This window comes from Phyllopteryx taeniolatus, chromosome 15 (assembly GCF_024500385.1).
Source record: "Phyllopteryx taeniolatus isolate TA_2022b chromosome 15, UOR_Ptae_1.2, whole genome shotgun sequence".
Classification (NCBI taxonomy): Eukaryota; Metazoa; Chordata; class Actinopteri; order Syngnathiformes; family Syngnathidae; genus Phyllopteryx; species Phyllopteryx taeniolatus.
The window spans coordinates 22943430-22955735 of NC_084516.1; the positions used below are offsets into that span (position 1 = coordinate 22943430).

The 12306-nt window shown below is 41.4% G+C and overlaps 1 protein-coding gene across 5 annotated transcripts in view; it reads right to left on the reverse strand.

The window, feature by feature from the left end:
- The window catches only part of sptan1 (spectrin alpha, non-erythrocytic 1), a 105874-nt gene that overhangs the window by 16560 nt on the left and 77008 nt on the right, over positions 1-12306 (reverse strand). For 3 of the 5 annotated variants that reach the window (XM_061747958.1, XM_061747955.1, XM_061747956.1), the window contains 6 exons: positions 11725-11887; positions 11270-11284; positions 9594-9725; positions 6411-6548; positions 6236-6340; positions 191-399 (listed from right to left, as the gene is read on the reverse strand). In XM_061747958.1, coding sequence (XP_061603942.1) covers positions 191-399; positions 6236-6340; positions 6411-6548; positions 9594-9725; positions 11270-11284; positions 11725-11887 — 762 coding nt within the window. The remainder of the gene's footprint in view (positions 1-190; positions 400-6235; positions 6341-6410; positions 6549-9593; positions 9726-11269; positions 11285-11724; positions 11888-12306) is intronic. The other 2 variants (XM_061747959.1, XM_061747957.1) reach the window with 1 other exon arrangement.

The following is a 12306-nucleotide window of genomic DNA, read 5'->3' on the forward strand; positions in this document are numbered from 1 at the left end:
TACGTAGATGGGTCGATAGGTAAGTATTTCACAATGACACCACAAAATCCACAAAAGAGTATGATGGAGTAGGTTGGCATGATTTAAGATTGGTGTGTGTTTGCCTTGCGGCATGACTAAGTGCCTTTTTAGGTCCATGCTTATATCTAAAGTCTTAAAATAAACAAAATGTAAATGTAGGCACTCTTACTTGATCCATGACTCCTCATCATCCAAGTCCCTGAAGAATTGATGCAGGCGGTGGGACTCGTTGAGCTTTGCATGGCGGCTGGCTGCCATGCTCTTTATTTTATTGAAACGACCATTGACCGCGCCACGCTTGTCCTTCACTTGAGAGGTGTCAAAAGCACTGCTGACCATCAGACTGTCAGCCTGGCCATTTAGATCTTTCAGACGATCCTGAAGAGGAAAGGGACATTGTATGAGCTGGGTGTGTACAAAACTTTAAATTAAAAATACTTAGAGGTACTCAACTATAGATATCGAAACTTCCTGTTATATTGTAAATGTACATATCTTCTGCATCTGATGCAGTTTACTTACACTGAACAAAAATATCAACGCCACACTTGTTTTTGCTCCCATTTTTCGTGAGCTGGACTCCACACAAGATCTAAAACTTTTTCTACATACACAAAAGGCCATTTCCCTCAAATATTGTTCACAAATCTGTCTAAATCTGTGTTAGTGAGCATTTCTCCTTTGTCGAGATAATCCATCCCGCCTCACAGTTGTGGCATATCAAGATGCTGATTAGACAGCATGATTATTGCACAGGTGTGCCATAGGCTGGCCACAATAAAAGGCCACTCTGAAATGTGCAGTTTTATCACACAGCACAATGGCACAGATGAAGCCACAGAACCTCTGAGGGAGCGTGCAATTGGCATGGTGACTGCAGGAATGTCCACCAGAGCTGTTGCCCGTGAACTGAACGTTCATTTTTCTACCATAAGCCGTCTCCAAAGGCGTTTCAGACAATTTGGCAATACATCCAACCGGTCTCACAACTGCAGACCACGTGTAACCACACCAGTCCAGGACCTCCACATCCAGCATGTTCACCTCCAAGATCGTCTGAGACCAGCCATCCGGACAGTTGCTACAACAATCGGTTTGCATAACCAAATCATTTCTGCACAAACTGTCAGAAACCGTCTCAGGGAAGCTCATCTGCATGCTTGCCGTCCTCATCGGGGTCTCGACCTGACTGCAGTTCGTCGTCGTAACCGACTTGAGTGGGAGTATGCTCACATTTGAGAGGTGTTCGCTTCACGGATGAATCCCGGTTTTCACTCTTCAAGGCAGATGGCAGACAGTGTGTGTGTGGCATCGTGTGGGTGAGCGGTTTGCTGAGGTCTCCGCTGTGGATCGAGTGGCCCATGGTAGCGGTGGGGTTATGGTATGGGCAGGCATGTGTTATGGGCAACGAACAGAGGTGCATTTTATTGATGGCATTTTGCATGGACAGAGATACCTGAGGCCATTCATCCACGAACATCACCTCATGTTGCAGCATGATAATGCACGGCCCCATGTTGCAAGGATCTGTACACAATTCCTGGAAGCTGAAAACATCCCAGTTCTTGTATGGCCAGCATACTCCCCGAACATGTCCCTCATTGAGGATGTTTGGGATGCTCTGGATCGGCATATACGACAGCCTGTTCCAGTTCCTGGCAATATCCAGCAACTTCGCACAGCCATTGGAAAGGAGTGAACCAACATTTCACAGGCCACAATCAACAACCTGATCAACGCTATGCAAAGGAGATGTGTTGCACTGCGGCAGATGGTGGTCATACCAGATACTGACTGGTTTTCTGACCCCCCAGACCCTCACAATAAAGCAAAACTGCACATTTCAGAGTGTTGTTTTACTGCGGCCAGCCTAAGGCACACCTGTGTAATAATCACGCTGTCTTATCAGCATCTTGATATACCACACCTGTGAGGTGGGATGGATTATCTCGACAAAGGAGAAATGCTCACTAACACAGATTTAGATTTTTGAATAATATTTGAGGGAAATGGCCTTTTGTGTATGTAGAAAAAGTTTTAGATCTTGTGTGGAGTCCAGCTCACGAAAAATGGAAGTGTTGCGTTTATATTTTTGTTCAGTGTACATGGACGAAGTACTCTAAAAAAACAAAAAACAAAACAAAAAACAGGGGAGTTTGAAATACTCCCTTTGCTTTTTTTATTTGTTAATAATTCTGATGTTTATTGAAAATGCAGCCGGACAGAAATGGGTTTCAGGGGACAGACAGAGGGAGAGAACGGACAAGGGGGAGTACAACAGCAGAACAGTAGTGAGACAGTCTTGCTATTTGACCAAAAGTACCTTTACAACAGTCAAATAGTGTTCTTATTTGGATGGGGGGGGGGGGACACCTCGGCTCTTTTTCCCCACATGCTTTTATATACATATCCTCTGCAAATCGCCAAGCAATGAGCAGTAAGAGTAATGAAAAAAACCTGTAGTTTCCGGTCTGGTAGGGAAAAACCATCAGAAGCACTGGGATTCCTGTACCAAGTGTATGGAGATGATACAAATGTCATGCCATAGTTTTTGAGTGGTGCAAGAGATTTAAAGAGTGACTTGAGGATGTAGAAGACGACCCCAGGAACGGAACCTTCAAATGAGCAGGACTGAGATCAACGTTTACCGTTTAGCAGACAGATAGTGCGTGCCGATCATCGGTTGAGAGTTTAGGCCTGACAATGACTCTCCCTACACCCCAAGACATTGTGTGGATGAACTGACTCCCGTCTTCGCTGATATTTTCAAAAACTCCCTGGAGTCATGCCATGTGCCAGCCTGCTTTAAGTCCTCCACCATCACTGCTGTCGCCATCAAGCCTCAGATTAAAGGACTTAATGCTTTCAGACCTGCGGCGCTGACGTCTGTCGTTGAAGTATTTTGAGCACCTGGCCATGCCCCACCTCAAGTCAATCAACACCTCCCTCCTGGATCCGCTGTACTTTGCCTACAGAGCCAACAGGTCTGTAGACGATGTAGTCAACCTGACCCTGCACTCCATACTGCACAACTAGACTCCCCAGGAATCTACGCCAAGATCCCACCGTCAACTCTATCCTCCTGACTCTACTCCAGGAAAAGCTCTCCCAGCTAAATGTGCCTGACCCTGCAGGTTGATCATAGACTTGCTGATGGATTGGAAGCAGCATGAGCGGCTCGGTAAGACTGTCACGGACATTCGGACCATCAGCATCGGATCCCTTCAGTGCTGTGGACGACACCACCTTCATCACGCTTATCTCGGACTGTGATGAGTCTGCCTACAGGAGGGAGGTGGACCGGCTGGTGTCATGGTGCAACAGCAACAACCTGGATCTCAACACTCAGGAAAAAAAAAGGAGATGATCGTGGACTTCAGGAAAGAGAGCCCCACGGTGCCCCCTCACCCTCAGAGGCTCCTCCCATCTTCATCGTGGACTTCTTCCACTTCCTGGGCACCGGCATCACCTGGGACCTCAAGTGCGAGCCAACAATCAGCTCCCACCAACAAAAAAGCCCAGTAGAAGATGTTGTTCCTGGAGCAGCTGAGGAAACTCAAGCAGCCAACCAAGATGTACCAACATCTTGGTTGGCCATCCTCACCTTGTGGTAGACTGATACCACTGCCACGGACATTCACGGTAGCGCACTGTGCGTGCTGCTGAGAAGGTGGTTAGCTATAGACTCCCGTCCATTCAGGACCGGTACGTCTCCAGGATCTGGGGGCGTTCAGGTCGGATTACAGCTGACCCCATTCACCCTGGACACAGCCTGTTCGACCCTCTCCTCTCAGGCAAGAGGCTATGGTAAATTCGGACCAGAATCTCCCGCCACATGAACAGCTACTTCCTTTCAGACTCATGAACACTAAATAAGCCGGTATCACCTATTTTCACTTCACACCTGATCCTTATGGCATATTTTCTCTTTTTAGTCTATTCATATATTTTTATTATTACCATTTATAGTCCCTCCAAATGTATTGGAACAGCAAGGTCAATTCCTTTGTTTTCATTATATACTGAAGACATTTGGGTTGCAGATCAAAAGATGACTATGAGATGTTCATGGTATTTACATCTAGATGTGTTAAACAACTCAGGACACAGCACCTTTTGTTTGAACCCACCCACTTTTCAAGTATTGGAACATGTGACTGATGGGTGATTCTAGTTGCCCAGGTGTTGCCTTTTAGATTGATTGCTAAAACATTAGATAGTTCTTGTTTGTGGTTTTACCTGTGAAAATTGCATTTGCTGTTAAGCAAACCAGAAGACCATAGACCATATGGGATAAAAGCAAACCATTTTGAAACTGAGAAAAGAGGGAAAATTTATCAGAGCTATTGCACAAACATTGGGCATACCCAATACAACAATTTGGAATGTCCTGAAAAATAAAGAAACTACTGGTCTACTGAGCAACAAACAAACAGGTCGGCCAAATGTATCAACAGCCTTTGATGATAGAAACATTGTAAGAGCTGTGAAGAAACACTCAAAGACAACAGTCAGTGACATCACAGCCAACCTCCACAGGGCAGGGGTGAAGGTATCTCAATCCACTGCTCGAAGAAGACGTTGAGAGGAAAAAATACACAGGAGATACCACAAGATGCACACCACTCATCAGGAAAAAGAATGGGAAGGCCAGATTGGATTTTGCAAAGAAGTAAAGAGATGAGCCACAAAAGTTTTGAAACAAAGTTTTATAGACTGATGAGACCAAGCTTAACCTCTACCAAAGTGATGGAAAGGCCAAAGTATGGAGAATGAAAGGCTCTGCTTATGATCCAAAACACACAAGCTCATCTGTGAAGCATGGTGGAGTAATGTCATGGCTTGGGCTTGCATGGCTGCTTCTGGAATGGGCTCACTAGTCTTTATAGATGTCACTCATGATGGGAGCAGCAGAAGGAATTCTGAAGTCTACAAAACCATTTTGTCTGGCAATTTACAGAAAAATGCATCAAAACTAATCGGTAGAAGCTTCATCATGCAACAAGACAATGACCCACAACACACTGCCAACACAACAAAAGACTTCATCAGGGGGGAAAAGTGGAAGGTCTTAGATTGGCTAAGTCAATCACCGGACCTTAACCCAACAGAGCATGCATTTTACCTCCTGAAGAGGAGACTGAAGGGAGAAACCCCCAGACAAAACACCTGAAAGAGGCTGCAGTAAAGGCCTGGAAAAGCATTTAAAATGAAGAATGCAACACTCTGGTGAAGTCAGTGGGTCACAGGCTTGATGCAGTTATTGCAAGTATGGGTTATGCCACACCAAATATAAAATGCTATTCACTTTTCAAGTTAATTTAATGTCTGTTCCAATACTTTTTCTAACTTGAAAAGTGGGTGGCTTCAAACAAAAGGTGCTGTCCCAAGTAGTTTAACATATCTAGATGTAAATACCATGAAATAAAAGATGGAATTCTTAACTTTTGTCTCATATTCATCTTTTGCTCTGAAACCCTTCAGTATACAACAAAAAGAAAAGGATTCACCTTGCCATTCCAATACTTTCGGAGGGGACTATACATGTTTCATGTTGCACCGTCGCACCGAAAGAAAATTCAGTTGTGAATGTCCCTTTCACTAGCAAATGGCAGTGAAATTGATTTCAATTCTGAAATAAGGTGGGCACAAACCGGGAAAACGTCTGGAAGATTGGCACTGAAGATTATAGCATCGGGAAAGTCTGTGCAAAGATGGTGCCATAACTGCTGAACGATCACCAGAAGGATCGACGTATGCAAGTGTGTCATATCATCTCATGCCTTGAAACGGAATCAGACTTCTAGGGAGAGTCATCATGGGTCTTCAAGTACGACCCGGAGACCTAACACCAGAGCCTTTAGTGGAAGAGTGACGTCCCCGAGGCAGAGGAAGCAAGACAAGTCGAAGTCATGTGGTCGCATTCTTTGATGTAGATACAATGACCTTGGTGATGGAGAATATCTATAGACACATCATCTCAGTTGCATATTTTTACTTTTCCCTCCATTTTATCAAATAAAGTTCTAGAGGTAATATAGGTCACAACGGTGGAAAAGGTTTTGAAATTATCTACCTTGGCTTTAGTTTCGTTATGTAACAAAAACCTTGCCTTTGAACAGGTGTGTACAGACATTTGACATCCACTATACTGTACTACACTGTACTTATTACATGCATACCTGCCTGTCAGTCTGCCTACCTACCAACCTACCTCATGGGCAGAAATATCAGCCTCCAGCAGCTGGTGTTTTTTCAGCAGGTTGTTGACTGAGGCCAGATCTTTACCATAGTCCTCTGAAGCAAGAAGTGCTTCTACCTGAAAAGCACAATGTGTCAGATATTTTAAAGTCTGTGGAAGTGCTACAATCTTGTATGAGGGTAATCACCTCAGATAGCCAGAAGTCAAAGTCTTTGATGCCTGTGTTAAAGTTCTGTTGCTTGTTGGCTTCTTTGAGTTTTTGGCTCTTTTCAGCAGATTTGTTGACAAGGAACTGCCATTGCTCATCCAGAGCACCAAGGCGTACCTATAGAGGAAAAAAAGCTGTTTGAACAATGCTGACTGAACACAAACTGCAGATAAATAGGACACTTCATGAGAAATGCACAGAAAAATAAGATAGGGCTCCAACTAAATATTTTTCAGACAAATGGTTTAAACTCTGGATTGTCACATACTGTATCAATTACTGAACCAATGTTTGAATAAAAAACATTGGGTTTTCTTCGATGAATTGTTTACTTATATATTTTTTTACCATTTGTTTAATAAAGCGATTGAAAGAGCACCAGTGGCCGTTTCCTTCCTTCCTCTATCCAAACAACCCGATAGGGATTACAATTCATTCTAACTAGTGGTGCCAAGCTATATTCAAATAACTAACGATGTTTACTTTACCACAGACAGTTATACTTTCCAATAGGCAAATGGCACTTTAGCTTATTTTATTAGTGAGTTACTTTATTAAGTGTTCTCTGTTCTAAAGCACTTTTTTTCTCCTGGCTCGCACTTCTTGATGTGAGTCAACAGTAATAGTTCTTGTGGAAAAAATATCATTGCAAAATCTCACGATATAACAAATAATCTGCAATCTAAGTACAATAAAAAAATTCTGCGATGCACCGGACCTGCAAAATGCTGAATTTTAAAGATGGGTAAAATTCTTCAAAAAAAACATGAAGGGCCAGGCGAAACACATTTTATTTTAATGGGAGTAAAATTAATCTGTCAAGCTTTTTAGAAAAGCATTAAAACATAACCATAAATGATGGTTGTTGTTCAGTCATCAGTCGTATTAAAAAATACATATATATTTCTCAAATTCTGCCACGGTATGTAAACTTATGAGCAGAACTGTACATATAGTGGGCACGGAAAGTATTCAGATTCCCATAAATTTTTCACTCTCTTATATTGTAGCCATTTGCTAAAATCATCGAAGTTAATTTTTTTCCTCATTAATGTACACACAGCACCCCATGTTGAAAGAAAAAAAAACTGAATTGTTGAAATCTTTGCAGATTTATTAAAAAAGAAAAACTGAAATATCACACAGCCGTAAGTATTCAGACCCTTTGCTGTGACAAACTCGGGTGCTGTCCATTTCTTCTGATCATCCTTGAGATGGTTCTACACCTTCATTGGAGTCCAGCTGTGTTTGATTATACTGATTGGACTTGATTAGGAAACACCTGTCTATATAGGACCTTACAGCTCACAGTGCATGTCAGAGCAAATGAGAATCATGAGGTCAAAGGAACTGCCTGAAGAGCTCAGACATAATTGTGGCAAGGCACAGATCTGGCCAAGGTTACAAAAAAAATGCTGCTGCACTTAAGGTTCCTAAGAGCACAGTGGCCTCCATAATCCTTAAATGGAAGATGTTTGGGACGACCAGAACGCTTCCTAGAGCTGGCCGTCCGGCCAAACTGAGCAATCAGGGGAGAAGAGCCTTGGTGAGAGAGGTAAAAAAAAAAGAACCCAAAGATCACTGTGGCTGAGCTCTAGAGATGCAGTCGGGAGATGGAAGAAAGTTCTAGAAAGTCAACCATCACTGCAGCCCTCCACCAGTCAGGGCTTCATGGCAGAGTGGCCCGACGGAAGCATCTCCTCAGTGCAAGACACATGAAAGCCTGCATGGAGTTTGCTTATAAAAAAAAAAAAAAAAAAAAAAAAAAAAAAAAAAAAAACACCTGAATGACTTCAAGATGGTGAGATATAAGATTCTCTGCTATGATTAGACCAAGATAGAACTTTTTTGCCTTAATTCCAAGCGGAGAAAACCAGGCACTGCTCATCACCTGTCCAATACAGTCCCAACAGTGAAGTATGGTGGAGGAAGCATCATGCTGTGGGGGTGTTTTTCAGCTGCAGGGAGAGGACGACTGGTTGCAATCGAAGGAAAGATGAATGCGGCCAAGTACAGGGATATCCCGGACGAAAAACTTCTCCAGAGGGCTCAGAACCTCAGACTGGGCCGAAGGTTCACCTTCCAACAAGACAATGACCCGAAGCACACAGCTAAAATAATGAAGGAGTTGCTTCAGAAGAACTCAGTGACTGTTCTTGAATGACTGACTTAAACGCAATTGAGCATCTCAGGAGAAACTTGAAAATGGCTGTCCACCAACATTCACCATCCAACCAAACAGAACCGGAGAGGATCTGCAAGGAGGAATGGCAGAGGATCCCCAAAACTAGGTGTGGAAAAACTTCATTCCCAAAAAGACTCATGTCTCTATTAGCTCAAATGGGCGCTTCTACTAAATACTGAGCAAAGGGTCTGAATACTTATGGCTGTGTGATAATTCAGTTTTTCTTTAATAAATATGAGCACATTTCAACAATTCAGTTTTTTTCTGTCAATATGGGGTGCTGTGTACATTAATGAGGGTGGGAAATGATTTTAGCAAATGGCTGGAATATAACGAGTGAAACATTTAAGGGGGTCTGAATACCTTCTGTACCCACTGTATATGCAGTCATACGTCTGATCATATTGGAATGAAAGTGTAGGCTACACCTTTTTCATAACCTCTAGGTGGTGGTGGCATATTGGAATGAAAGTGTACAGCTTTTTCATAATCTCTAGATGGCGGCATACATTCATAAAAAGTGAGGGTTTTTTCCGTCTTCCCCTATACCCTTGTATAATGCACACTATAGACTTTTGACAATTTTTTGGGGGAAAAAATGCATTATACACAAGAAATTACAGTAAGTTCTATAAGGCTCAAGCCAAGCTTGTTCCAAAAAAAATATATATATATATATATATATGACATTTACAATTAACATTTTTAATCAATCAGACCTTCCAGCTTTCAGTCCAGTCGGATAGTGTATTCTTAGGTATAGTTGTGCCTCAACGATAACAGCAACAATAATAGTCCATGATTTAACATTTTACATCAGCTATTACATTACGTAGGTTTGGACAATTTTCAGCGCAGCATTGGTTGGTAAATATCAATTGATCGTTGATTTTTCAATATAAATAAATTTATCGCAACAATTGTCAATATTACTATAACAAAATGCACATGGAACTACATAGACAGTAAAGAAATACCTTCACTGCATCCTCGCTGCCAGCACAGGCACCTCTCTGGATGAGTGTGTTACCAGTATCGATGACCCCACGGATTCGGTCAGCATTGGCATGGAGCTCCGCTTCAAATGCTTGATGCTTCTGATGTTTACTCTAGAGTAATTGAGAGAATCAAGGACAAAGCATAACTTAAATACAGATTTACCACCAATCTGTACTGAACAAAAATATTAACAACACTATTGTTTTGAAGTCTTGAATCTTTAACTTCAGCTCATGAAAAATTTAAAAGTGTTGCATTTGTTTTTGTTTAGTGTAGAAATACTGGAAAACATGCTCAGTGCAGAAGTTTTTAATGCAATTTATTTTGTTTGCAACTATAATTACAGTATGTATAAGTGTCACATTACAATAGAAAAGGAAAGGAAGCAGAAAGCAGAAATGTGAGAAGAAAACAGAAATGTGAGACGAGAGCATTTGAAAGCTTTTTTGTTCTTTTCACTAAGCTTCTGTTTAACATTTCTGTCCAAGGTCACTTCATTCCATTTTTTTTGTGTGGAGTGAGCTAACCTTGAAAGAAAACAACAAACGCAAAGTGACCGTATAGCATTAAAACAGATTTCTGACTGGAGGAGCTCAGTCTTTAAGAACTTGGCTATGGGCGAGTTTACTTCGACCACTGATGTGTCACTGAAAAATGAATCACATCCTTTAATAGCTCAGGATTAGTGCAGGCCCACATATTTCAGTGCATGTGTATTTCTGGTGAATATCGCGCACACAGCATAACATTGCAATTTTAATAACTGACTAACCAAAACTGACAAGCGAATTTACCTTCTGAGAAAAACAATAATGGATTTATTCCTAGCTTGAATCAATCATGCTTTTTCCCATTACCAATTTGATATTGATATCATATTAGTGGTGCATGTGCTACATACTGGCGGGCCAGCTCTAATACACATTTGATATGGTCTTGTGGGCCAAATATAATTACATCGTGGGCCAAATTTGGCCCCGGGGGCCGGAGTTTGACATATGGTCTAAATGTAAATACGAGTAGCGCGCTGTTGCCTTCATGGTAACAACAACCTTCCCAACATGGTCGCCACGTTGGCACGACCATCAGCCAGGCTGGCTTATCTCGTGTTAATACCTATGCCCGGGAAGCCCAATAGAAGACGACGTGTTAGGTCATGTGACTTTCTTGTGTCATTTGATTGGTGAACTATTGAAACCTTTTGATGTGACATAACAGTCGCAAATAACTTAATGCTATATTTAACTTTGAGCTGTAACAATTAATGAATATTAAGTCAATCGGGTTAGTTTCCACACACATTGCCTTTTATTTCATAGGTTTGAAATTGATACTGGTTATAAAGAACCCCGAGTCACATGTTTGTTTTAGTTTATGCTGCGGGCTGCTAAGAAAATGGATGTTCATAATTTGGGCAAACCTTTTTGACCCAGCCCCCTAAAAGAATCGGAATCGAGAATCGTTTGGATCGCTAAAATTCAAACGATGCCCAACCCTCGTTACTGCGTCCATTGGTTTTCATGCAAAAGTATTTTTTCAACATTGCTATAAAAAGCTGGCACAATGGTTTATGTATATTTTTATATCCAATGCATATCATACCCACAATGTAAGATAATATGTTGGTTAATGAACTAACAGTACACAAACTTACCAGAAGCTTGGATAGCTATGAAAAAGCAAAAGACATTAGAAAGAATTTAGTCATGTCAGATAGGACGTGCATTGGACAAATCAGTAGACAAATGACAAATCATGTATGATAAAATGTAACCGCTTTAAAATAAAAAAATGTACAGTGCTGTGTTCACTTCCTGATTCCATCTTTTTAATCATGCTTAAATGTTTTAAAGCAAATTTAAGACAAAGACAATTTGAGAATTATAAATTGACAAAGAAAGGTAGAGCTATTAAAAATCTTTACGACCATGTTTAAAAGTAATCGCCGCTTATCTTACTTAATGTTATCATTAAAAAAAAAAAAAATGTGTCATTTTGAAACAAGGCTATAATATAAAATGTGGAAAAGTGGAGCGCTGTGAATATTTTCCAAATGCATGGAATTTGGTTACCAATGAAGTAATTACTGGTAAAAAAAAAAAAAAATACCTGAATATTGGTAGGGTCCTTGTAGGACTCATCAGTAGCAGTCTGCAGTTTCTCACTGATCCAAGCTTCTATTTCATCCACATCTCGGCTGAATTGCTGCAGGGTCTGGGATTCGCCGAGCTTTGAACGCTTTTCGATCATCTGGGTCTTCAGCCGACGCCACCTTTCAAAAGTGTCAAGTGTTAGGGTTTTCGATTGGGTTTTTCCAGCTTCTGATGTCAGTGTTTAGGGCTGACCAGAAAATAATGGTCATATAACAAAAACGTATTCTACCGGATAGCCTCCGATTGCTTATGAGGTGTACCATGTAGCGCAAACAGCTCAGTATTCGGCCTTTTCTGGTAGACCTACATCATCACTGGGCATGCAAAATAGGAAACAGTTGCTGATAGGAAACGACGACCCTAGCGGACTTGGAGAGGATTATACCACCGTATATTTCGTACAGTTCTGGCCACCATTATTATTCATTCATTCATCTTCCGTACCGCTTATCCTCACTTGGGTCACGAGACAATTATTATTGAACCCCTGAAATATTTTACAAATACAAAGAAGCTTCGAATCCTTCACAAGAAATTG